This window comes from Pecten maximus, chromosome 9 (assembly GCF_902652985.1).
Source record: "Pecten maximus chromosome 9, xPecMax1.1, whole genome shotgun sequence".
Classification (NCBI taxonomy): Eukaryota; Metazoa; Mollusca; class Bivalvia; order Pectinida; family Pectinidae; genus Pecten; species Pecten maximus.
Window position 1 is genome coordinate 21,582,790 of NC_047023.1, and position 27,691 is coordinate 21,610,480.

At 39.1% G+C, this 27,691-nt stretch overlaps 1 protein-coding gene across 2 annotated transcripts in view; it reads right to left on the reverse strand.

The window, feature by feature from the left end:
• Positions 1–513: 513 nt before the first annotated feature.
• LOC117334410 (cAMP-dependent protein kinase type II regulatory subunit-like) overlaps positions 514–27,691 on the reverse strand; it is a 73,224-nt gene continuing 46,046 nt past the window's right edge. Inside the window, exons 2-3 of one of the 2 annotated variants that reach the window (XM_033894012.1) lie at positions 25,019–25,102; positions 514–2,063 (exon numbers count right to left, since the gene is read on the reverse strand). In XM_033894012.1, coding sequence (XP_033749903.1) covers positions 559–1,671 — 1,113 coding nt within the window. In that variant the 5' untranslated portion in view covers positions 1,672–2,063; positions 25,019–25,102 and the 3' untranslated portion in view covers positions 514–558. Of the gene's footprint in view, positions 2,064–16,208; positions 16,657–25,018; positions 25,103–27,691 lie in introns of those variants that run through there. The other variant, XM_033894011.1, reaches the window with a different exon arrangement.

Genomic DNA, 27,691 nt, shown 5'->3' on the forward strand with positions numbered 1-27,691 from the left:
AAACGCGTCCAATGGAAAACAGTTACACAAGTCCGGATGGAAACCATGCTTAGACGAGCCGGGTTTTCTTGGAATTCCTAAATAAGAGGTTCATTGGCCTGTATACTACACACTTATATTATTTCATACGCAATACTTTTCACTAGTGCACTCCATCCGTATATGTTAACATTGTGAAAAACTTAACACAAGCTCTCTCACAAGTGATGTACCTGTTCACACTATATTGGTGGCACAGAGCCTACATATACGAGTATATATGGCGGGCCAGGGATGATATAGACAGTACTTTATCACTTAGCAGTTTCCGAGAGACATGCTATCGAGGCATCGCGGTCATTATGGTAGAACTAATTCTCAATTAAAGTCCGGATCAATTCCTGAATGTAAACACCAATTAAAGTAATGACCATCCAGGCTGCCCCAACATACATTCTCTGCCATTGATCTACGATACACCGACCTATATCGGACGAGCTTCTCTCGGAGCAAGATCAATACTTGACAACGCCATTTAATTGAAATAAATCTTTATGGAGAAACATTTGCGATACACATTCATTTCGCTTGCTCCGAGTACTGTTTGTAGAGTTCCGAGTTCCTCTGCATTATATCTAAGCAGGGACCGAGGAGTCTTTCGAAAGAGCCGCGCTCCAGGAAGGCGACCCTCACACGACCGATAGAGTATACATTGGCAGAGCGTGGCTTGTTGTTGATCAGAGCTAGCTCACCGAAATACTTGCCTGTTGTATGTCTGCCGACCTCCTCTTCCGTGCCGTCCGGCTTATGGATGGTCACTCTAATCGTCCCTGACTCTATGAAATACATTCCATCCGCGTCCTCGCCTTGTTTGATGATTTCCTCCCCATCATCGTAAGATTTCGAAATCAATGCGTCTGCGAGATTCATCCGTTCGTAAGGTTCCAGAGTTTTAAGAATTGTAACATTTTCTAGAAGTTCCTCGTACATTTTCCGTTTTTTGAAAGCACTCCTAAGAACGATTCTGCGGAATGATTTCCGGTCCATGGCCCATAATGTACCTTCAGTAGCAGCCACAATAGTAGCCGACCTCGGCATGTTATACATCAGAGCTAACTCTCCGAAACTGCCTTTGTTATCAAAACGATGAATTTTCTTTTCCTCTCCGCCGGAAGTAACAAAAACGTCATATATGCCGCTATCTACGACATAAAAGTTGTCGCCGTCATCACCCTGGCGTATTATACCTTCGCCGGGACTAACTTCCTTTTCAAACATCGCGTCTAAAACGTCCTGCATTTGTTCAAGTTCTAGACACCTGAATAGTAAAATGCCACAAATAGCTTCTGTAAGTCTGTCCCTCTGTTCGTCCGTTTTCGGATGAATGACCTTGTCTTCATCGTCGCTATCCTCTTCCGGGTCATAACGTTCGGCCGACACGGACTGGCGTCTCGCGTACCTGTTGGATTTTTGTGATTTTGGTTTGAAGACCTCCTTGTCGGGCTCACCTGAGTTCTCCTCTTCATCGTCGACTATTACATACATTGGGATGGATTTTGGGCGCCTTTTCTCACGAATTTTCGTAAAATAATCCACAGCGAAATCGTGCAGATCCAAAGGTCTATCGCGCAGAACGGCGACTGTGAAATCCCGCAACAGGTCGCCAAGCCCATCTGGTATTTCTAAACTCATGCTTATCTCCTTAAATCTCTTACAGATCGCAATGAAAAAGCCCACCACTCTTTATAAGAGCAGACTATTGAACAGTGTTTGTAGATTTAAATCACAATCTCCCTCTTTCATACGCGTATTAGCGGAGATAAGAAAGACACAAAGCGACTGGCCTGTATTCCAGTAATACCATTAGCATGGCATTAATATTTGACGACACTCAATCACTATCTCCGTCATTAGGAACATAAAGCTTATAACGGCCTTTAACTGGCCAATCAAATCCTCTGAAATATTTGCTGCGAAATCAATAACTTTACTGTAGTGAATTGTTCCGTGAACTTGTGATGAAGAGATTGAAAACTGTAAGTAATGTATCACACGTTTGGATGCCGTCTAGTCATAGTCACATCCTGAAAGTAGACAAGAAAATAGAACGACATTATAGTGACGCTGACATACCCTATACATAGCATTCTAATAGGTTCAATACACAGTGCGTGACCATATCTCTTGTAAGACTGTCAGACAATAGAACAATGCTAATGCTTTATAAAATTATTATCAGCCTTCCTAATTTGAAAAGCAATTAAGTGCATGTAATTATTTGACCATTTTGTAAAACAATAACAGCAGAACTAATTCAAAACGTAATTGATTTTCAGAGTGCGCATGTTTACGGTGCAATACAAGAGTCTGCGCTACACGGATTAGGGGGAAATGGCACTTCCGGGGTGATTCACAGTAACACAGAACACCACCCCATTCCCTTGCAAGGAGATCCCTCCCCTGAGCAGTCAATTTCCTAAACTAAATTAAAGTGTATTGGTTGACAAAGCCCAGTGGTTAACCAGCCAAGGAACACGCGACCTGTGGTACTTTTTCTTGTCTACCATTCTTACCACTTCCAAGCATTATTATAGAAGCAGATTTATAGATTTACAGTAAATGGCACTCGGCAGAGGTCTCAAGACTTACGGGGCTAATACACGTAACTCAATCAGCATATCGAGAGAAACAAGGTCTAAATAAAATACTGATTACAATAGACTGTAATGGTATGTACTCAACCTAAACAATGTAGTATGGTGGCTATGGTCACGTGGTATAATATAGTATATGTACCATGGCTTCGGATTTCTTGAAATTCGTTTGGAATAGGTTTTCTGGTTCTGCATTCAGCAGAAATGGGTTTGTCTGACAAGAAAGTATGGGGACGCCTCGATCACCCTCCCTAAGCACGTTTTCTCCTCATACCCTCACACCAGAGACAGACAGACAGACAGACAGACAGATTATCAACTATTCTACCTTGGATTCTTTCGTGAGATTCGGTGAAGTACACTCATGGAATTGATTATTAGTTTTGTATTGATTTACGGTCTATCGACAATTAGGGCCAATTAATGAATATGTATGTGCTAATTATTTATATAATTATTATGTGTAATGTTGTATCATTTTGAGTGGCAAAGTAATAAAGCAATCGTAAAGGCGACCGGGGTTTGATTTCCAAAACGGACGTTAATGGTATGACGTCAACTGCCCGACCACGCGTGTTTATTCCCGGGTACTCCGGGTCCCTCTCAAGCACTTCCTCCTGTGCCCACACGGGTGGTTAATGTAGGCCGATATTATTTGTCTCGCCATTGTTGTAAAATAAATAATTAATTTGATAGGTTTGTGTGTGTGTTGTATTTTGTGTGTAACGGTGCAGATTAAGGGAACTGACCGTCTGGACCTGTCCTTGTCTGCAGCAGTAGATATCTGTATGGTGCTTACACAGCATCATCATCGTATGCACGAGACTTGGGAAACGCAACCACAGAAAAATCATATGCACGTGTTCCCTGAGGGTAGAAACGTACTGTGTAATTACACAATGATTACCACAGGGAGTTGGTGAACTCGACATCGTCTGGTCCTACATTGGTTTATTTGCTGTTGATTGAGGTATATTACCTCATACTTGACTAAAGGGAAAGGGATGTCACCCGACAAAGTAATGTTTATTTTTCATCAATAATAATCTCGTGCACTTATGATGCACTTGCCGGAACTGCTCGTACCGGGGGACCTTAACTTTGACTTTTGTCGTGACCATATCATGTCGTGGAAGTTGTTGACGTTGTGTTCTTTATTGCCAGATGTTTGATTTTAACGACAATAAATGATTAATTATTGGACGGAAATGATATGCTTTCATACCCACTTGTGGAATATGATTCGTAGTAAACAAATGGCCCTAATGGGACTGTATTGCTCACCTGTAACAAAGGCAAGTAAAGTTGGTTTGGATCATTCATTTAAACAAATTCTGTTGACGCCAGACGGACGGGGACGACGCACGACGCATCGCGGCATAAGCTCACCTGCCCTTCGGGTAGGCGAGCTCAAGTTGTATAACTATATTTCATTGCGCATAGATATGTAGGAAAGGCGTGATTATTCCATAAATTTCAGAATCAATGTGTGCTTTCCTACACGATATATTACGGTACACGTACCCGCCGTCTTTGTCTTTTTATCAAGAGCTAAAAAAAAAATAGACCTTGTATCGAGCGACAGTCTTACAAATATTCTCTATATCATTCATTGGCAAATCTGATCAACTTGATTGCAGGCAAAAATAAAAACAGCATGAATAGAAGAAAGCATCTGTCGGTGAAGAATAGTTATACTTGTGACATACAGTACCATTACTCGTATAACACGTGACGATGTCAACACGCCATTTTAAAATGTATTGACACAGACGTTTATGAACAAACACCCCGACCTCACGGCCTCGTCGCCGTCCCTACCATGTAAATCATTACTATGTAACATCCCGATACTCGCCGTTCGTAAGTGTATACTGAACTCGCCGTAGTACATCCGTTTACTCGGCTCACATCTCAGACAATTTTGTCAGTCGTTTATGACAGATGGAATATTAAGATGACTGAATGAGATGGAAAAGTTCGTAGACAAATAATTGAGATTTAGACTATCCTATACAATTGCATGTGCGTGGTAAGGCAAGGTTTAGCCGTTCTGAAGCCCGTTCTCCATTTTGTTAATTACCATCTCAATCAAATAGACGCTTTAAGAGTAATAACACTGCTTGTGTCACAGGGTGCAAGTTCACTCCGGCAACATATTACATCATAGGCTGTACTCTGAATGAAATTAGTGGCAGTTTTCTGTATCGAACTGATAGTACGTGACCTGTAACGCTGAGTTTTCAACGACAGTTCAATTACCGGATCATCAATGTACAATTGTATGTAGAAGTGTAGCTCAGCAGGAGATAAAGACAAGGACCCTCTTTTCAGTACGTCTTATCATAGTTCTCTGTCACGTGTCAACATCAGTACGTCTTATCATAGTTCTCTGTCACGTGTCAACATCCACATGTACCTCACCCCTGTCAACTGCTTGTTCCTGAGAAAGTGTCACAGTTCAATTCAATTTATTTCCAAATGCTACATAGCATATAGGATTCCAACATGCATACAAAATGGCGGAGAACACGGCAAAATTATTTCTGACTAATACTGAACCACACAAAAATTACAAAATACAGGTGAAATGTCTATAGTATGCTAATTACACTCTGACTTTGTTGGTATCATATAGATATCTTGCTAACTTGCGAATTTCGCCAGAGTGTCAGTGAGAGCTCTAGACGGAAGGTATGGAAGCGTTCAGCAATGGACTATGTGTTGACGACGGGTTGTGGACATTATCAGTGCCCGTTGAGATGCGTGTTAATCTTGAAAACAAAGACAAATAGGGAACTATTCAGTTTTATGTTTTAATATTCATTTCTATATCATCAAGGGGCGGTGGCGCATCTGACTTCAGAAGAAGATCGGAAGCGGGACAGTTCGATCCCAACTCGTGGCGGTTGGTGTGTCTTATGACGTCATAGAGCGTCCCATGGTGTCGTTAACGTTTTGTGGTCCCCGGCCAAGACTATTTACCCCAATCACTCACGATGGCATGCGATGAGCCTCCCGTATGTTGTTCAGTAAGGTTGCCATCAGTTTTTACAAAATGACCCTGATTGTTTACTTGGTGATAAACCAAGCAAACAATCTTTATCATACAGGAGTAGCCAGTTTATACCTATATCTTCAATAATACAATTATTTGTGATTTACAGTTCTCAAGTAATTTATATGGCAACGACACAAGTACAGCACGAACACAATAGATCTTTAATTTATACATGTACATGTGCGAATCCCGTTAGCGTTACAAATAGACCAGAATATTCCCAAAGAATCTCCCCAACATAGTGACATCTTTACTTCAAATGTCATATAAGCAACAAGAACGACGGGATAAAAAAAAGCGTGTCGTGAAGGTCACTGGGACTAAAACAAGGTCAGGCGATAAAGACTGTTACATAACGATTGTTTATGGTGTTTATTTAATTTTACGACATCCATATCTTCCTTTGTGGCAATATACAATGGGTATTATGATTTCCCACGATTTAGTCAATTGTGACAACTACCAGCCAACAACATTCGTGAATTATTTCCAAACCATATGTTAATTTGATTCAATGTTTACAATATGGCAACCTATTGTTCGCTAGTTGATGTCCTGTCATCGCTGCTCGTCAGATAAGACGCCTTGGTAGTAAACCGCATTGTATGGCCGGTTATTGTGTATTCACTTAGCAATGAACACTATACACCAGCATATATTTGTTTACTATCGACTTCCAATATACTTCCATATCCCCGTGAGTAAACCGTACGATATCTTACCTGCGAAATTCAATTTCATGGGCAGGAGAGACCCTCAATAAAATCAATTTATTTTGCGAATCACACGATTGACAAGACATTGATCTCAGTATTACAGGCATGGGATACACAATAACGGGAAGTGAAATGTGTGATGTAGAAGCCATTGTTCACCAAAACGTCATTACCGCTGAACGGTACCATAAATGGCGCGCTCAGTGGTTCTTATCGATACACAAAGGACTTATAACCGAGAATGGAAACATTTCACACTTTTCAAAAAAAAGCATTCGTCTTTCTCGTAAAGGGAATATAAAGGAAAGACTCACACCTCATTAAAAAGATTATTTGTTTATAATTACAATCCCGACCATGTAGAGTGCAAGTACTATTTGTACCAACAATAACGACCAGCTTATATAATATATATATATATAATTTAATTTTGCTTGTAACAAGCATTTTCATTGGCTCAAAAAATTATGTTATCATCTCATAACATAAAAAAATAAAAGGAACTACTTTCAGTTATACCGGAAGTTGACTGTGACGTCAGCGGAGTAATCGTTGTTCACGGGATTTTGTATTTATCGATGTGTTTTTAAATATCTGGAGTAAAATAAACATGTTATACTTAATGAAAATGTTTCTTATCGTTGTTAATTAAATTATAAGGGTTAACTGTAATATTCTTTTTACATTATTGAGCAATAACACAAAAAACTGGGGTGTACTCTTTTCATAAACCGCTTCGCGATTTATTCAGAGTACACCCCAGTTTTTTTGTGTTATTGCTCAATAACGTAAAAAAATATTACAGTTAACCCTTAAATAAATATTAACTTTGAGTCTTATCGGGAAAATAATGGCTAACAGTTACATTTGGTCAATTGAAGTTTGTTGTAACTATTTCTCAGAAAGTTCCTCTAACATCTTTCTTAAATTTCATTTTCTTGTTATCAAATGATTAAGAAGAAAAGAGGATATAAGGGAAAAGGAGGGGACAGATCAGTTTTATTTATTTATCAAACGTGGGCGCCAATATACATCTGGAATATCATGTTCAAAATATCGTATTGTAGTTTTTCAAAAATACATGACGGAAAATGATTAGTAAACGGACGAACTACTTGTCTCTTTGGAGAGACACGGAGATGAAACAATGATGTTTAAAAGTTCTGTCATCATACTGTTATCTAGAAAAGCCGCCTTTAAAAGCCTTCAAAGAGCCTGATACATGTTCAGATCTTCGGACATTTTCGTTGTCAGTTCAAACGCAAAAGTATCTTTAAACTCTACGTGAACGAAATGATCGTCGGTATGTGAAACACATTTCAAAGAATCAACCTTTGAGGGTTTTTTTCACCATTTTTCACATTTTTTTTTCGCTATGTATTTTTTTCTGTGATAAATGCTTTGGACTCTGTTCCCAGGATGCGGTTTCCAGGATGTGGTTCCAGGGATGTGATATACAGTTAAGAAGCCGTTCAACTGGTACTTGAAGGTCCCTGTTTGATACTTAGCTCTAAGAGAGACACATTGATAGAGAAAAGTACCAAGTCTAATTCAGAAATGCTCGATTTTTTTTGTTACAATATTTGTCTGTTGGTGTTCCCTTGGGCGAACTGTTGATGTCGGCATCGAGGTGTGATTCGCCGCGAGGTTTTGCTCATCTTCAATGAATACAACAGTCTAATGTATATCTTTGTCAAAGAGAATCTCAAATGACATCCGCTTTAAGCAAGATGATATTAATGCTTACAGCTCTATAGAATTTGGAAAAGGAAAGGAAAACAAGAAAAACAATTTTGTTTTCGTTACGAACTGGTCTTCAAATCTTCAAAATTGTTTTCCTTCGTTTTTGTAGATATTATAGATTGTTAGGATAACCATAATGATACCTTCTATGATACCATGGTCCGCCATCTTGAAAAGATCATTCCCTAGAACAACTACACGACAGTAGTTCCAGTGTCAGCATCATGTCAATGTGGCTGCGACAGTTTTCCTTAATTAGGTCAGTTGTAGGTTTCATAGTTAAGTTACATTTATTGTACCTACATTAACAACAAGCCTGTCGTAATGTTGTACTCGGAGATTTCAGAATGTACAGACATTTCTACTTGTACTTTCGCGAATAATGTCCCTCACCAACTGGCTGGGTTTCGTAAATTTGAAAACCACATAAACATTTGATTAGAGTTCTCGAGATTTTTTTTGAAACCTTTAGCCTGAAATATTTCAATATTAGAGAAAATTATACAATTCAATGATAGCCCGCGGTGTGTAGTTAATATTACGCTGCACGTGCCGGACGTGTCATTTACAGGCTCGTAGATTGTCTGTACCCCCGAGGCAGCTACAAATCTAACCGATCAGAACCAACAGACTTAATAAAATCTATGCAAGGCTCTTTCTTGACTCGTAGGCAACTCGTATCATTTGTAACATTTATACATTTTCTGTGAGTTTCCTTCATTGAGTCATCTACCAACATGCGTCTTCAGACGAACTTTACATGGGCATCAGGTTATTCAATCAGCACGTGAACTTGACCAATATAATTGGTTTCAGCCGATGCCAATGGAGGTCTGAAAAAACCTTATCGAAACTCTTCCAAAACACACCAATGAGCATTAAACCCGTTTCTTAAATGCATCAAAGGGCCATAATCCCTGAGCCCAATTTATTTTGTCTGAAGTTCACAAATGAACACATAAGTACGGTTCTTAGACCTATTTCGAATACATGTACTTCAATGGTTGGTGGTCATACTGTCTTAATATAAGTTTCTAAGACTTTAAAGGAAGTTCAGCAAGTGTAACACCTACAAAACCAATAACCAATATTTTAACAGAATTAAGACAATTACCATGTAAAGCATTCCCACAAACGTCTATTGAAACACACACACACACACACACTGTAATGAATTCAGAACTAGTTCGAAGAAGCGCAGTGGGGAAGCTGTCATTGTTTATACGACTATTTAATTAATCTTCAAGAGACAAGCTGGTGATGTTATTGTATATTAACAATGTAACTAGATCCTAACAGTTCAATAGATACGTTTTCATTTCTACAAAAACGAATCATACGATTTCATTGGCTACACGGCAACGCCTTAAGGTCGAAAACTCTGAATGACATTATTAGTTCCAAAGGCCAAAAGTGAGACATTGTCATGCGTCTTTGCTAACAAGCGTCACCATGGTTATATTCATCGATGTTCAATGAACCGGCATTAACACATGGGCGATCTATGTATTTGAAGCCCGTGTCACGTTCGTCCGAAACGTACTTGGGATATAGATAAAATGTTAGTCTCGTCTCCAGCCAAGCACGGCTCTCGGTTTGATGAGTTCGTCTATCGAGCCAAGCACGGCTCTCGGTATGTCGAGTTCGTCTATCGAGCCAAGCACGACTCTCGGTATGACGAGTTCGTCTATCTAGCTAAGCACGACTCTCGGTTTAACGAGTTCGTCTATCGAGCCAAGTACGTCTCTTGGTATGACGAGTTTCGTCATTATGAAGCCAATCATGGCTCGGGACGGTTCCAAATGTGGCGCGATGTCGTGTATTAAGTTTATAGAAAGCATCGAACTGTATCGAACGGAACTTCTGTTATAGACAGACGTTAATGGGAATTTGTGTTGTGGAAACTCAGTTGACAAAGCAGCAATTCTACATCACTAAAAGCAAACTTACTCTAGCATAAGCCGTGACCTCCCGGTGCCTACCAAGAGGGACAAATCTCGTGCTAGAAAACATCTCGCCACGTCGTATTGAGTGAGTAAAGCACCGGTAAACACAATCCTGGCCTTTCACAACATGTCACTTCCACCAGTGTGATGGATAGGCATAAAACACGCGCACTGCCTAATAATGAAACGGCATGTCTCCGATAGCATTAACACTAACTTCTGAATCGGGAAGCAGTACTGTTCTTGACATGGTTTGTCTGTTTTTCTCTCGAACGTTGTTGATATAACGTCAGTATGCGTGTCAATATAGTTTATGCACAGCGTACAAACTATAAGGAAGGCAAGAGACATGACACTATTGTCTGACAACTAAGACTTTAATTCGACCAATCGGATGACTTTTCAATAACAGAATACTGTAATTCTAACGTAGAATCGATAACAAGTTAACCAAGTATTAGTTAGATACATATATACATGGTAATCCTTAAAATAGAACAAAGACCAGGTGTTCTGGAAGGGTCAGCGCTATGCCAAAACAAAGGCATCATGAAGATATCTCGATGGAAATGAAATATGGTCAACTCCGAAGATAACTAGACATCTTAAGTATGGATCTTTACATTGTTCGAATGTGTTCCAATGTTAAATAAAACTCCACGGCAATAGTCTAACATGTCAAGACAGTTCAAAGAACCGACAGCTGCCAAATAACCGATGATTCGAGTCAAATGGAAGAGGGATGATGGTTTATTTGCTTATGACGTTTTACTAAAACCATGAATAGCTTGTTTGTTTGTTTGTTTTTTGTTTAACGTCCTATTAACAGTCAGGGTCATTTAAGGACGTGCCAGGTTTTGGAGGTGGGGGAAAGCCGGAGTACCCGGAGAAAAACCACCGGCCTACGGTCAGTACCTGGCAACTGCCCCACGTAGGTTTCGAACTCGCAACCCAGAGCTGTCGGGACCAATCCATGAATAGCTAGACAAGCGTAGCCGAATAAAACTTTACACTATTTACATATACACTGTACATAACAATGTAGTTTGGCCGAAATGGCCGGTCGATTACGATCTCGTACACTTTTACACTATTCACATGTACATGTAGTATATCCGAAATGACCTGTCGATTTCGATTACAATGTCGTACATTTTACGCCTCTGTGTAGATGAAGGTGACTGAGCATAGCCAACGAAACGTCACGTAAACATCCGATTATGGTGCGATATACGAAAGTCTATTCACATGTCACCTCAATTGTATTCATATCGACTGTATACTAGCACTTGGTTACAGAGCAATGTTTAAATTACCAACGCAAGAGGTCCGATAGGCCTGTATCACTATTATCTCTGATATTTCGGCGATTGTAGTTAGATCGTTCCCTTTTGTACTTTGATATAAGTCTGCCAATTTGGTGTCCGTACATAACTCAGAATATGAACACTGGATTACAATAAGCTATACTACATGTACTAAAAAGACACTGTTGGATAAATAGCAATCGGGGGCGTAGATTGTGTTGATTGAGGACATTAAAATGTCGTGAGTGAAAAGTAAAGTGACGTGGATACAGGGAAAAAAACTTAAATTACACAGAAAACTGTCGATTAACAATGTTTTAATGATGATTAATTGAAATAAACGTAATGAGGAAACACTCCGCGCTAACCGTTTGTGCATTTGTTGTCCTCCGTGACATCCATCAACATTAACTATCACCATAAAATGTACGCTATACGCCCGAAGTCTCCTAACCGCGAACGACAGTCAATCTGATACCATCAAAACATAACGATCCGCGTCAAATCCCCACAACGTTTCATGTTCTACAAAACTTGGCTTATGTTTCCAAGCGCCGATGTGACATAATCTAGTCGTTGGCGGAAATTTAAGCAATATATTTTGGCGATCAAATCTGTCTTCATTCCGGCGTGATTAATCCGCACGCCTGCCGCCTGAGCGAAGAACATCGCCACTAAGTATTCTCTACTTAAGCTCAATTGCATGGAATGATTTATTCTTTTAATTTTATATAGATCTACCCTCAATTGTCGGTATCGTGTGCGGTCCTCGCCGACGTTGCTCTGGTGCACTTCCGGTTAATTGCTGGTATTGTGCACGTTCGGATCCATGATTATGCGACTAGGCGGAAATGCGACATCGATTGTTGTGTCTAATGGGTTCCTGGCTGTCATTCAATTGAAAAGTAAGGGACAAACAGACATTTGTACTCCATTTGATGTCACTGTCCTATCAATCGCCGATATCAAATCGAGGTGCTACTGCCGATTGTGTGTCGATTTCACTTGTCCGTCTATTGATTAAACAAACTTACTTAATAACCATTGGTTCAATACTGACGAACAGGTGTCAAGTGGGCCGTAACATCTGTGGGGTAGGAATACGGAATGGACACAAAACGGAACGGTCCGGAAAACGACCGGTTAACAGTACGGACCGGAATACGGAATGAACCGGAATACGGAACGGACCGATAAACGACACGGACCGGATACGGAACGGACAGGTAAACAAAACAGGTGACGAACTTTATGACCCTGTTTTACACAGCGGGAGTCTGTTTTAACACCATCAAGCTGACATATACTTCAATATCTCAATCAATTAAATAAACAAAGCATACGTTTCAAGATGTCAAGCAAATAATTTCAGTTTCTTTTCTCAAATTTTGTTAAATTTCAATTAGAATGTTTCTCATAGTGGTAAACAAAACAAGAAGCCAAATGGACATGGACCAGAATCGCTCATACGCTCTTCAGTTTTATCATTTTTTTTAAAACTTATAATTCACTAGATTTTCAAACTTGATAAGAGTTTATTGATGTGAATCACGACTGTTACCGCATTTTTCACAACATTGGTACTCCTTCATACAAACATGTTTCGCCAAATAACGTGATTCTTTGTCAAGTTTTCTGAACATTTGATTGAAAAGTCGTTAGAACATTGCTGACACATTTGACCCCTTGAAAGTAGGCCAAGATAATTAAAAATCAAACAGGTTAGTTTTAATACCTTGTCCCCTTTAGTATCTGAAGTAGGTAAAGCGTTTAGCACATTTGAACTCTGTGACCTTCATTAAAGTTATTGTTCCTGCTAACGACTCAACATCAAGACCCTTTGTCTCTTGGTTATTGAGAAAAAGTCGTTAAAATACCGTTGTATTTTGACATTTTCCCCTGTGACCTTAAAAGTGGGTAAAGGTCATTTATTTAAACAAACTTGGTGGCATTTTACCCAAGCGTACTACTGACCAATTCACTATTGGCCTCTTGGTTATTGAGAAGAGGCCATAAAAGGAAAATGTTGACACCGGACGGAGGACGGTGGACAACGGACGCCGCATCAAGGTAAAAGGCCACTTGTCCTTCAAACAGGTGTTCGTTACTTGTACCATATCAACATATTCTACATTCACAAATGATAAATGCCATACACGTTTGTGTTGAGTATTCTCCACGTTTACTGAAGGCTTTTGTCATCTGCTCGTCGGTATGTTTTCTATTTTGTTCCCGTGTTTTAATAACTTCGGGGAAGCAATTATCCTGGACAAAATTTCGTTGATAACCAAATATCCGTTATCCTACCAAGTCCACGATACTTACTGATGGATCAATAGATAATCTTCGTGACAATATTCAATTTAATTTTAGAAGTCTCTATACACGACATAAGGACAGCATTATAACAATAAATACTTACACCAGGACATGAAATAAGCTGTCACAGCCTGTAGTGGAGGCGTATCTGGACCGATCCCCGTGTTTATAGTTATATTCATTCAATTGAATTTATTTCCAAATGTAACATAGCATTTAGGATTCCAAGACACATTATACAACAATTCATGAGCGCAAAATGATGGAGAACACAGCCGAATTAATTCTGACTAATAGTGAAACATATATATTTAATCAACACACTTAAAAAGTAGAAAAGTAGGTCTTTAGATACAGAATAACATAAAAACAAACATTTAATTGTGACATTCTTTCCGACATGGCATGAATTTCGTATTAACTCAAATTTCTTAGAGTTTTTAACTTGTTTACTCGCAAATAATTAAGTCAACTTGTATACAGATGGGCGCCTGTAAAATACGACGGCTTAATATATAATTAAGGAAAGGAATTCGAAATAATTGGAGCACAATAATATAAAATGGGTTTTATCCGAAAAGGATTTGTTTCCATTCGGATCATCCTCGGGTTGGCTCTACCTACCGAGGAGTTCCGGATGATTTGTTTTGTCATTCTGACATTGTAGCCATTCCAGTGGCGAGTGGTCTATGAATTTATTATGACAATAACTGTAATTGTTTTGCTTTATAATTAAATATTTTGGGCCTTGAGCATGAGAATCATGCCGGAGCAGACATTACGTGTAATTGAAGTTTTCACAGCTAAAACATAGCCTAGCTATCCGTAACAGGGGAAATTAGTCACGTCATTCTAAATAAACAATATTTTTTCTCACTTCACTCATTTATAGTTTAAAGATTCGGAGTCTCAAATTGAAAAGGTTTAAACCATTTTCCTTTAAATATTATAGCGCTCGTCAGCATTGGTAGTTAATGCTATCCTCAGTAAATACACGTCCCTGTTCCCTAGCTTAATTCAATACGTCATTTTCTTTTGATATTTTCGACGCAAGTATTACATTGTGATTAACAGGCGGAGAAGGTCTTCCAGGCGGATAGAAAGCTCGTTATTTACATTAAACAGTTACGGTAAACTTAAATACTACCAGCCAAAGAGGAGCAGTGTTGTAACCCACTGTCAGTCACACTGAGTTAGTTTGGAGGGATTTATTGTGTGGAGACGATATTCGGCCCAATATGTCCCACGTCATCGGTAGTAATTATTCTCCCGACACCGACATGTAATTAAATGTTGTGGACATACCGAGTAGAGTAATGTCAATGCCGTACGCAGCTGGGTATTGACTTACGGTAGTAACACCCTGTAACATATGCAGAGCCCATTACAACAGCCCCACGGCAATATGTAATAAAAGTTCAGGTAAGTATACAATTAAAATCTAATAAAATCACAAAATGGAAACATCAAACTAAAAAAAAAAAAAAAAATCAAAGTAAGCATTCACAACGGAGGTAAAAACTGCAATAAGTAAGATAAGGAAACAAGTCAGTCGGTAACAGTGGCGAGAGTCAACCAAGACTCTCACACCGTGTCATGTTATAAATGTAAAAACAGAAATATTTACATTAATACATATTAATTTCCATGTGATTCCGTATGAAACGTGTATAAAATTCTAACCTACCAACTGTTTTACCTCGAGCAATATAACGTAAAATGTACAATATTTTATCATTGAAGGATGATATCAATTTCATGTTACGAATCCTGTAACCAAATCAGTCTGTTTGAAAAATAAGTATAAGTAGCTCGAGTGTGTAGTTAAGAGTTAATCTGGCAACTTCATTTCAGATTATCTACAGTGTACTGCCGAGGTCGTGACGTCATGCTATTGTTGCATTATGACGTAAATGTGAAAATTGATGAGTTCAATTGGCGGCCTTCTACACTGTAAGGTGGATTTCACACGGATAGAACAGCGGTATGTACACATATCAGGTGAGAGAGTAGCGTTCCATCTGCTGCTCATAGCAAAGTGTTGACGGCTTGTCTACAGCTAAGTTAATTACTGTGTTAGAGGCGCGTGCTCGTTACATGTGAATCCTAACACTGATTTATATAGCACAGGAAACAATTAACTTTAACGAACAAAAGTCCTCACCCGCGTTTGTATAAGTATTCCAATTGTAAACACCGGCAAAGATGGTGTTCCGGCTCAACGGAACCAGTGTTTGATGTTTAACGTCCTATAAATCAGTCTTTGGATTCCTTGTGTTTAGGTCATTATCATTTCCTTACTCATATTGTCTTATAAGGTCACATAATTGTTAAGACTGTATTCGTAAGTGACATGGACGCAAAAGCGCGAGCTGGCAGTAGTTATACTGTACAGTGCTACATCTAGCTATATCGGAAATACATTATAAACCTATGATAAAATCTGATAATAGATTTTCAGTTACTAAGATAAGTGGTCTTACCTGAACAGTCGTCGATCAAGCAAATTCAGAAATCTGTATTTTATCCGATAGTCCATATAGTATATCACTATGTTAGGGTGCATTCGATTGGCTCTGCACTCTTCCACCCACAGAGACGTAGCATTACGCTATACACAACCCTGATTTTCAATAATATCTATGAAGTGCCGTGTGTTCTGTCGATAACTCCGATAAAACCATAGCCAGTCAGCTGAAGCTGTTGTGTTGCTGCACCCCAACCCTGTAATGGGCGACTGTCTCCGGACCACGTGACGTATATTTACACGTCCCTCAGCTTTATGTCCAGGAACGCTATTACAACTCCCAACGCATTGAAATGATATTGTCCCACTAAACACGGCTAAACGACAGTTGCGTGATGGGATTTAATAAAGCGCCGTTTATATAATATATGTGTGGAGTGGATCTCTTCATTTTACATTCTCATAACATGTCGTTCGATTTACACTTAATATACACGTGCCCTGTCAGGGATCAGCGCGTTCGACTAGGAAAAGTTTTATGCGAGAGAATGTCGATGAGTGCCTACTGATATATTAGTCTCTGTATAAAGCTAATCGATGTTGTGAGCAGGCCTGAAGTGTTGTATGAATTGATAGAAATGTCGGATGGATTTAAGGTCGCCATTCAAAGATAAATCGTTATGACGAAATCATTACTAATTGCATACAGCTGGTTCGTTTTTGAATAAGTGATTATAGTTTTTTCTAAATTCTCAACCGAACGATATTTTAATTACCATTGAACAATCAAACCAGCCAGGTATATATTACGAAAGCTTTCACGAGATCAATTTACCGCGGTCAAATATCGACGTCAACTTAACAAGGTCAACTACTGACGTCAACTTACTGAGGTCAACTATCGACGTCACCTTACCAAGGTCAACTACTGACGTCAACTTACTGAGGTGAACTATCGACGTCACCTTACCGGGGTCCACTACTGACGTCACCTTACCGGGGTCCACTACTGACGTAATCTTACCGTGGTCAAATATCGACGTCACCTTACCAAGGTCAACTACTGACGTCAACTTACTGAGGTCAACTATCGACGTCACCTTACCGGGGTCCACTACTGACGTAATCTTACCGCGGTCAAATATCGATGTCACCTTACCGGCTTCAACTACTGAAGTCACCTTACTGACGTCAACTACTGACGTCAACTTACAGGAACTACTGACCTCATCTGACCGAGGTGTACTATATTTGCATTTATGTCACCGAATCGGTGTCAACTACTGACGTTACCTTACCGAAGTTAACTATCTACGTCACCCTACCGGGGTCAACTATCGTAGTCACACAGGGGTCAACTTTTGACGGCATCTAACCTGGGTCAACTACTGACGTCACCTTACCGAGGTCAACTATCGACGTCATAATAAGGGGGATATATACCGCGGTTTTGTCTTATTATGAAACAGAAATTTTCTACATGAAAGCTTGCACAAATGACTCTCGTTGTTGACTAGTAATTCAAAGTATGCCGTTTCAGTATAATTTCACGAATACATAAAAACTTGTATATCCACGGGTATAATTAAGTAGTTTAGGGGGTTTATAGATTTATCCAATTATGTTGGCAATTAGAGGTGAAGCCTTTCGTCATTGTGTGGCTTCAAGATCATGAATTTGCATTCATAGCATAGCTACGTAACACACCAGCGAACAATGAAATGTACGTGGGAGTCTAGCATAGACAAAATCTATTTCTTCATATGGCGAGAGAACATACAAATCGTGATTAATTCTTTTTAGATTTGAAAGGTTCCCACCTTCTAATATACTGTATATCGTATGTGACATTTTCTCGCCTGTTCATTTAAACTACATAACACCCCATTATACTCCCCACATGCAATTGTTATGAACGAACAAGACTCTTTCATTGATTTTGAAGTCAAAGTGGTACATCACATTTTACATTTGTATGCTGAACAATCAACATGCATCCTTTGATTTACCCAAAGGTCTTAGGGAATGGACAGTATGCCCAGTCGATGGTCAAACATCTCCTAAAATCCTTTTAAGGTAGAAATTGCGGTTTACTTTGAGCAAAGGTTGACACAGATTTCCATCTATAATTTATGATTTGACGTAAGCTCGCTACTCGTTCGATTGTTTGGTTATAGGGTTAAACCCCTTATCTCCCGTCTTTATACTCCGTGGATTTATAACCCTGTTTATGGAGACTCGAGCTTCAGGTGTCATAAACACAATTATCGTTTATTGGTCTCAGAAGAGTCTCGATACGTACGTTTTGTGAGCGTGACCTACTTCCAGTATAACAAGTAAAAATTCAATTCCGATAAGTCAGAAACGCCTAACAGTCTGCTAGTCGACATCTCAATATCCAAGATGATAACCTATTTTTAAATGTAAAGCGTAAATAATATCCGTTAAATGTATATTGTAGAATTCGCGTGCTGCTGAGGAAAATAAAACTATTTAGACACGCAAAATGAATACTGAGTGATGTAGATTAGGATTTTAACGACGTGTTAAAGCAAATCAGTTAGAGACTTAACACTAAATCGTCAGAAAAAAACACGATATGTGAAATATCTAAATAATATCGCCCGATATCACCGTGTACTTGATGTTGTCGCCCTTGTCATCAGTAAGTAAATACATGGACGGACCACAAGGGTAAAGAACATTTGACAGGTGCACGGACTATAGCAACTAGCAATACATCCACATTCAGCATCAGCATCGCTAAAGGTTGTGATGCTATTATTGAAGAAAAAGCTGACTTGGGAGGGGGAGGGAAGGGGGTTGTGCTTAGCATTTGGTTAAGTATGAAGAAGGGTTGATTTTTGGCATTAATCTAGAAAGTTGCCACCATGATGACGGTATTTCATGTGGACAGGCAACCTCGATGGTAAGAGCTTGTTCGAAATAAGTACGTATTTCGATATTGACAATACAAATTTCTAACTACCCACACCAGTGTTTTCATGATATGATAACCCAATAATTTCGCGTCTAGTACATGTATATTGGATATATAATATATTGTAAGCTGTTTCACCCTGGGGCTGGATATATATTCCACTAACATCCTTAAACCGCGAGGCGCATTAGTTAGACGAGAAAGACTAAAAAAAAATTCATTGTAATGGGTCAGTATTACAGCTAGACGTTTACTGATGTAAAAAAACCAACATGTCTATAAAAGCCACTGGCTATCAATGCAATACAATTAACGCAATTCGTTGTTAATCAAACTGTGCATAAAGGGCACCGGATTACAAATTGCAACTGTTCCCTGGTCAATAGAGTGGCCCATTGTGTTTATAATATTAGAATTATAAATGAATCTAGGATATGTCCAATTCCTGATTTGGCCAGACCGTAAGTTTCAAACTAGGTGGAGATAAGCTTTAATTAGGGGTTAGCGGTCAGTCTACCTGGTCAATTGAGTGGTCATTCAAGAAGCCCTGGACAGTAGCTTTACAGCAATAATGCATTTTGTCTTCGTTTTGCTGACGTTATATCTTTTGACGCTTTTGAAAGCAAACAAGAAGCCCCTAATATAGCTCAAATTGGCTATGAAAGATATGTATGCAAGATACATACATATGTATAGGTAAGAAAAGAAACACGTGTGAAGGGTCTCCAGAGGGGCAGCAAGTTATGCTTTAACTGCGATCGCTGACCTCACAATATTTCTTTATTAGGCAACCACAACCCAATTGTTTGGACAAAGAGATGGAAAATCAGCAAAGACGCCCTCCCCTCCTTCTCCTAAGTCAACATCAGTGTATATCCCATAAGCAAATACCTTATTCGGATTTCATTTCGATTTCTAATTCACAAACTTCAGTCTGTCTGCATGTGTTATGGCAATTTTCACATTTGAAACAGTTAATGATATGTAATTTCACAGTCTGCAAGAGATGCACATGTACTTTAGCCCAAAGCTGTCAAACATCCAATATAAAAACAATGGTAATAGCTCTATCGGTCTAGTGAAATAGCCAAATTTCGGGAAAATTGTGATTGTCAAGAAATCGTTCAAAACATGTCGATATGAATGGTCTCAACCGACAGACAGATAATAAGTCTTTAATGTGGTGTACGAATCAAAATAAATCATGCAGCAGAACTGTCGCTAGGCTTCATGAATCTGCATCACATTTTTCAGATTACAAAATGTGTTATGCAGATTAAAACATGGCGGAGTTGATATACTAGTCTATATGTAAGTTTGTATTCTACCTAAGTTTCTCCATCAAGAAGCTGAAGTGTCGACATGCCTTCCCACCAGAGATTGCGTGTTTTTCATTGGACAGATGGGGGTCCGACGAACTGAAATCTGACAATTTTCCGATAATTTATTAAGCCTGGAGACATGATATACATTGAATCATACACCAAATTAAAGAAAAATATCTATCTTTCCATTGCGATCATTCTTAGCGACATATCTTGAACGGTTTGTCGACAATAAAAATTTCCCCCAAATCGGATTGTTTTACTAGCCGATTGAGTTACTCGCCTTTGTTGTATTTTGGTGTATTGACAGATGAGGATTGTCTAAAAGCCTGTCACTGATGTAAAACAAACATGTTACAATAGAAAATGCACATCATACATCCTGTACTGAACGTCAAATATTGTTTTTAAGCTTGTGTCAAAATGTTTAAAAAACAAACTGTAAGGTTTTGAACAAAAAGTCTGGCGAAGCTGAAAGTAGGTGTAATTGCTATGGTATGTCCACTTGTCAAATGTTTTATAACCCTTGTACAGTCGTCTAAAAAACCTTAAAAATATATAACTCCGCAATTAATACGACACAATCGCCGAAACCTACCTTTCCCTCTCTCAAACAAAAGAGGGTGTATTACAGGTAAAATCCCCTCCGTGTGTGTCACAGGTGAAACATTACCGTGTGTATTATACAGGTAAATCATAACCGTGTGTGTTGCAGGTTGAACATTACTGTGTATTATAAACAGGTAAATCATTACCGTGTGTCACTGGTTAAACATTACTGTGTGTATTATACAGGTAAATCATAACCGTGTGTTTCACAGGTTAAACATTACCGTGTGTATTATATAGATATATAATTACCATGTGTCAAAGGTTAAACATTACTGTACAATTGTATGCATTATACAGGTAAATCATAACCATGTTTTTCACAGGTTAAACATTACCGTGTGTATTATACAGGTAAATCATTACCGTGTGTATTATACAGGTAAATCATTACCGTGTGTATTATACAGGTAAATAATTACCGTGTGTATTATACAGGTAAATCATTACCGTGTATTATACAGGTAAATCATTACCGTGTGTATTATATACAGGTAAATCATTACTGTATGTATTATACAGGTAAAATCATTACCGTGGATGTCACAGGTTAAACATTACCTTGTGTATTATTCAGGTAAAGCATTACCCGGCAGAAAAAATAATAAGTAAGGTACCCTTGTAAGTTGTACACGACAAGCGTCATACCCCTCACCCCACAACATATGTATCTGCATTTAAACCGCACATCAGTGCAGGTATCTGTTTCCTCTGTGTAATTTCTGTTTATCCAGACCTGCACCGTGCATCTCGGTGGAAAATGACTTCTTTATCTCGAATAGTATTAGTAAAAACAAATAAAAAGATGAATGTTATAAGAATTTTCAGAGGATTAATCTGGGTTCCATTGAGTGGTTGTGTAAAATCTTCAGACATTCTGACTCATCACCATACACATAGACAAAGATCACCGAGGCAGCCATCACTGCCGCTCGCTGAAGATATCTATGTTGTTATATGTAAGTATTACAAGTAGATAAACCATATCAAACTTGCAATCTCGATAAAAAAAAACAATTGAAACATGTAAGTGTATACCAGATGACTGATCGCTGCTGTCATGATAAGTTCTGTCAGATACACGACATGTATCAACGCTGACAAATGTGGCATAAAATTGGTTTAACAGTGGCCAGCAGGGAGTCACGTGTAATAGCTCGGCGCGCGCGTCTAAGTATACGTCACTGCCTGCTTCCGGAAACCCTCCGTATTTCAGGTATTCTCTATAAATGCTCTCAATAAACAACGGTAAAAGTCCGTATTGGAGACACGCAGAGTATTGCGTGTTATCAAAAGGGCTAATTACATGCAGACATCAATATCTAGTCCTGGTATCTTATAACCAGAGGTAATGGCTTGTGTTATTTGATATGATTTACGAGAAACAAAATCAGTCTGCTACCTGCATGGTTTTGATCTATACAAAATCTGTCTGCTCATCTATAAATAATCCGCAATATTGAATTCAATCGTGATAAATCCATTTTTACAGAGGCGCTTCATATTGTCCAAAGAGAAAACTACAATTGTAGAGCAACGTCTTATCGTGTCACGGAGACGGTTTCGTCAGCGATAGCTCGACTCCACAGGAAATTCGTTCTTGCTACCAGCATTCATGTTATTCAGAATTTTATTTCTACCCACATAATTAGTTTAAAATCATATTATATTCTGGCTGACTTTTCAAAATACGGTCGACAAATACTGCATCAGTCAGAACCATTTGAACTCTGGCGTCACCAACTGTCAAATAGCTTGTCTAGAAACACATAGCAATGACGTCAGTTACACAGCTGAAGATATAGTTTGATATGACAGAGTATGTGACAGCTTGATGTTCGAGAACTATGACGTCATCCACTGTGACATTTTGACATTCGGTAACTCTGACGTCATCCACTGTGATAGTTTGGCATAAGATATGTATGAAGTCATCCATTGTGACAGTTCGACATTCGACAATTATGACGTTATCCAATGTATTAATTAATTTGATATGAGAAAACTACGACGTCATCGACTGTGGCAGTTTTTAATTCGAGAACTATGACGTCATCCACTGTGACAGTTTGACATTTGATAACCATGACGTAATCCACTGTAACAGTTTCACTTTCAAAAACTATGACGTCATCCATTGTGATAATTTCACATTAGAGAACTATGACGTCATCCACTGTGACAGTTTGACATTTGATAACTATGACGTCTTCTACTGTAACAGTTTCACTTTCGAAAACTATGACGTCATCCATTGTGAAAATATGACATTAGAGAACTATGACGTCATCCACTGTGATAATTTGACATTAGAGAACTATGACGTCATCCACTGTGACAGTTTGACATTTGAGAACTATGACGTCATCCGCTGTAACATTATCACTTTCGAAAACTATGACGTCATCCATTGTGAAAATTTGACATTAGAGAACTATGACGTCATCCACTGTGATAATTTCACATTAGAGAACTATGACGTCATCCACTGTGACAGTTTGACATTTGATAACTATGACGTCTTCTACTGTAACAGTTTCACTTTCGAAAACTATGACGTCATCCATTGTGAAAATATGACATTAGAGAACTATGACGTCATCCACTGTGATAATTTGACATTAGAGAACTATGACGTCATCCACTGTGACAGTTTGACATTTGAGAACTATGACGTCATCCGCTGTAACATTATCACTTTCGAAAACTATGACGTCATCCATTGTGAAAATTTGACATTAGAGAACTATGACGTCATCCACTGTGATAATTTGACATTAGAGAACTATGACGTCATCCGCTGTAACATTTTCACTTTCGAAAACTATGACGTCATCCATTGTGAAAATTTGACATTAGATAACTATGACGTCATCCACTGTGATAATTTCACATTATAGAACTATGACATCATCGATCGTGATATCATCAGAGCTACGATAGTTTTCCAAGTCTAAGTCAATGTAACCATGCCATGTCATACACGTATCAAGTTTTTTTTCCGTTGCATCTTTATCTTTAGTGAATTGAACTTATTATTCATATCGACATTTTGTTTTTTTGGTAAACTGACAGAAGCCATTTCGGTCAGGGCAGTAGCATAACATGGTGTGCTTCGTTAAACTCACGTGATCGGAAAGGTGACGTCATTATTTGTTAACTATACGATATACCCAAAATATTGGGCTGTGTTTATTATCGGGAAAAGGTGGCACTTGCGATCCTGGGTTCGCTGTTTTATCTACTGGCTGTTTATTGAATGATTCTCATCCATCAATGACAATGACAATGACAATGACAATATTTTATTCTCATAAACATATAAAGTGTAGAGAATTATATACATACAAAAATGTGTACATGTGTTCATTTAACTTATCTGCATGCATGTAACACCAATAATAGTTACCGGAAGGGCAACTTTCTTAACGACCACATGCCCTCATTACCGTGCCACTTTCCAGTCGTGTTTTAATAATAATGTGTATATGCATCTGCCCTCGGGGTGTCTCAGGAATCAGGTCTCCGACCCGGCTAACACTACCGTACAGCCAACTTCATGGATGAGGGTGAAATCGATAACGGATGAGGAATATTGTCCAATAACTACATCAACAGGATATCGGTCACTTTACAATCTTTGTTATCGTAAATATGACGTCAACATGTATCGCCAAATTAATAAATCATTAACGCCATATAGCTCACCGAATATTAATTATAACACAGGATATTGTGTTTTCTAAGGGAGGTAACTCCCGGCTAACCAGAAATCTATTTTGAACACTGTTATACACTTTGGCTAGAAGCGTTTTTGAGATGATCTTGTTTAATGTGTTGGGTTTCCATGGATCAATGATAAAAGACGTCTGAGGAATTGTTTGATAATTAATCCTTTCATGGGGAGCATTCATTATCCATGAAAACCACATTGTTATCTATAATACTAACCTTCGTACGTAACAACTCAGGACACCATGGCAACAGGAAATCTTTCTTTCTGATTTTGCATCAGCAGTCGTTCTCCAGTCGGTTCTGAAATAAAACATGACATTGTTACGACATTGTATATTGCGATATATATCAGGTAAGACAAAGTTTACTAAGGAATGGTCTGAATCAATAAGGTCTAGTCACCAGTATATTGCATAGATGTGTCCATTTTCACTGTGTTTCCATACAACAAGCATGAACGGTCACGGAAACCAAAAAGGCCAAGCCCGATCGGTCATGGGGACCAAGAGGACCAAGCTCGGCCGGTCATGGGAACCAAAAGGGCCCAGCCTGACTGGTCACGAGAACCATGAGTGACCGATCATGGGGACCCAGAGGGCCGAGCCTGGCCAGTCAAGGGGACCCAGAGGGCCCAGCCTGGCCAGTCACGGGGACCAAGAGGGCCCAGCCTGACAGCTCACGGAAACCAAGATTGACCGATCACGGGGACCAAGAGGGCCAACTCGACCGGTCAGGGGGTCTTATATGATCAAGCTGCATGACGGTCACGGACACCGAGAGGGCCCGGAAGGAGCGATCATGGGGACAAAAGAAGATAGGAAACAAAGAAAAGATATAAATATCTTGCTGCCAAGTTTTTGCAAAGAACTATAACTATGAATTCAATTTATTTTGCAAAAAGATAGGTTATATCAATGTTTACTGAAGCTTGTAAAGAACAAATCAGCTTAAATCTTAAACTAGCTTAGTTCCACGTACTTTGCAACTTAGAATAAGACAATCATACAATGTACAAAATGTATCATAATTTAAACATTTTACAGTCAGAGCCAGCCTAGCTGAGTATAGACTATACATCATCTAGTGCGTAATCCATTGTTTTTTCCTCTTGTTTCAACATCAGAAATTATGACACGACTCTATGAAGGTCGGCGTCAAATCAATGTCAATAGGAACGAATGTTAAACCAAACACTTTAATTAAGTAGTGTGAGGTCATGGTAGATCGTGTAAACTAATTTACAGTTAGGAAGTCCGATTGGACACGTACCCTGGCCCATGGAAAATCACAGCAGTAAGAAGACACGGTACCTCATCAAGGAGGTGTAGCATTGCAGGAGCTCGTGGCCTTCACAAATATAAATGTGTGGGGAGAGGCGTTACACAATTAACTCTTCATCTCCAATAGCGCAACATCTTCAAATACAGAAACCATTGTCAATAGAAACGTGTCACGTGCAGTGGTCTTAATTAGGTTGACACAGAAACGTGTCAAACAGGTTACAAAAACAGTAGTGGAAATATGTGTCTCCACGTTTCCAACTAAGGGAAATTCATTGATAATTTTACCATTGGATATCAATACCCGGATTAAAAAAATGTTTACTGAAATTAACAGAAATCTTTTAAATCAGTTTTATTCATTTTCCCGTATTTGAAAATCTAAAGTCAGACAGGATAGAGATGACTCGAGTGATTAAGTCAGACAGGATCGAGATGACTCGAGTGATTAAGTCAGGCAGGATAGAGGTGACTCGAGTGATTTAGTCAGACAGGATAGAGATGACTCGAGTGATTAAGTCAGACAGGATAGAGGTGACTCGAGTGATTAAGTCAGGCAGGATAGAGATGACTCGAGTGATTTAGTCAGACAGGATAGAGATGACTCGAGTGATTAAGTCAGACAGGATAGAGGTGACTCGAGTGATTAAGTCAGACAGGATAGATGTGACTCGAGTGATTAAGTCAGACAGGATAGAGATGACTCGAGTGATTAAGTCAGACAGGATAGAGGTGACTCGAGTGATTAAGTCAGACAGGATAGAGGTGACTCGAGTGATTTAGTCAGACAGGATAGAGGTAACTCGAGTAATTAAGTCAGACAGGATAGAGGTGACTCGAGTGATTAAGTCAGACAGGATAGAGGTGACTCGAGTGATTAAGTCAGACAGGATAGAGGTGACTCGAGTGATTAAGTCAGACAGGATAGAGGTGACTCGAGTGATTTAGTCAGACAGGATAGAGGTGACTCGAATGATTAAGTCAGACAGGATAGAGATGACTCGAGTAATTAAGTCAGACAGGATAGAGGTGACTCGAGTGATTAAGTCAGACAGGATAGAGGTGACTCGAGTGATTAAGTCAGGCAGGATAGAGATGACTCGAGTGATTAAGTCAGACAGGATAGAGGTGACTCGAGTGATTAAGTCAGACAGGATAGAGGTGACTCGAGTAATTAAGTCAGACAGGATAGAGGTGACTCGAGTGATTTAGTCAGACAGGATAGAGGTGACTCGAGTGATTAAGTCAGACAGGATAGAGATGACTCGAGTGATTAAGTCAGACAGGATAGAGGTGACTCGAGTGGTTAAGTCAGACAGGATAGAGGTGACTCGAGTGATTAAGTCAGACAGGATAGAGGTGACTCGAGTAATTAAGTCAGACAGGATAGAGGTGACTCGAGTGATTAAGTCAGACAGGATAGAGGTGACTCGAGTAATTAAGTCAGGCCGGATAGAGATGACTCGAGTGATTAAGTCAGACAGGATAGAGATGACTCGAATGATTAAGTCAGACAGGATAGAGGTGACTCGAGTGGTTAAGTCAGACAGGATAGAGGTGACTCGAGTGATTAAGTCAGACAGGATAGAGGTGACTCGAGTGATTTAGT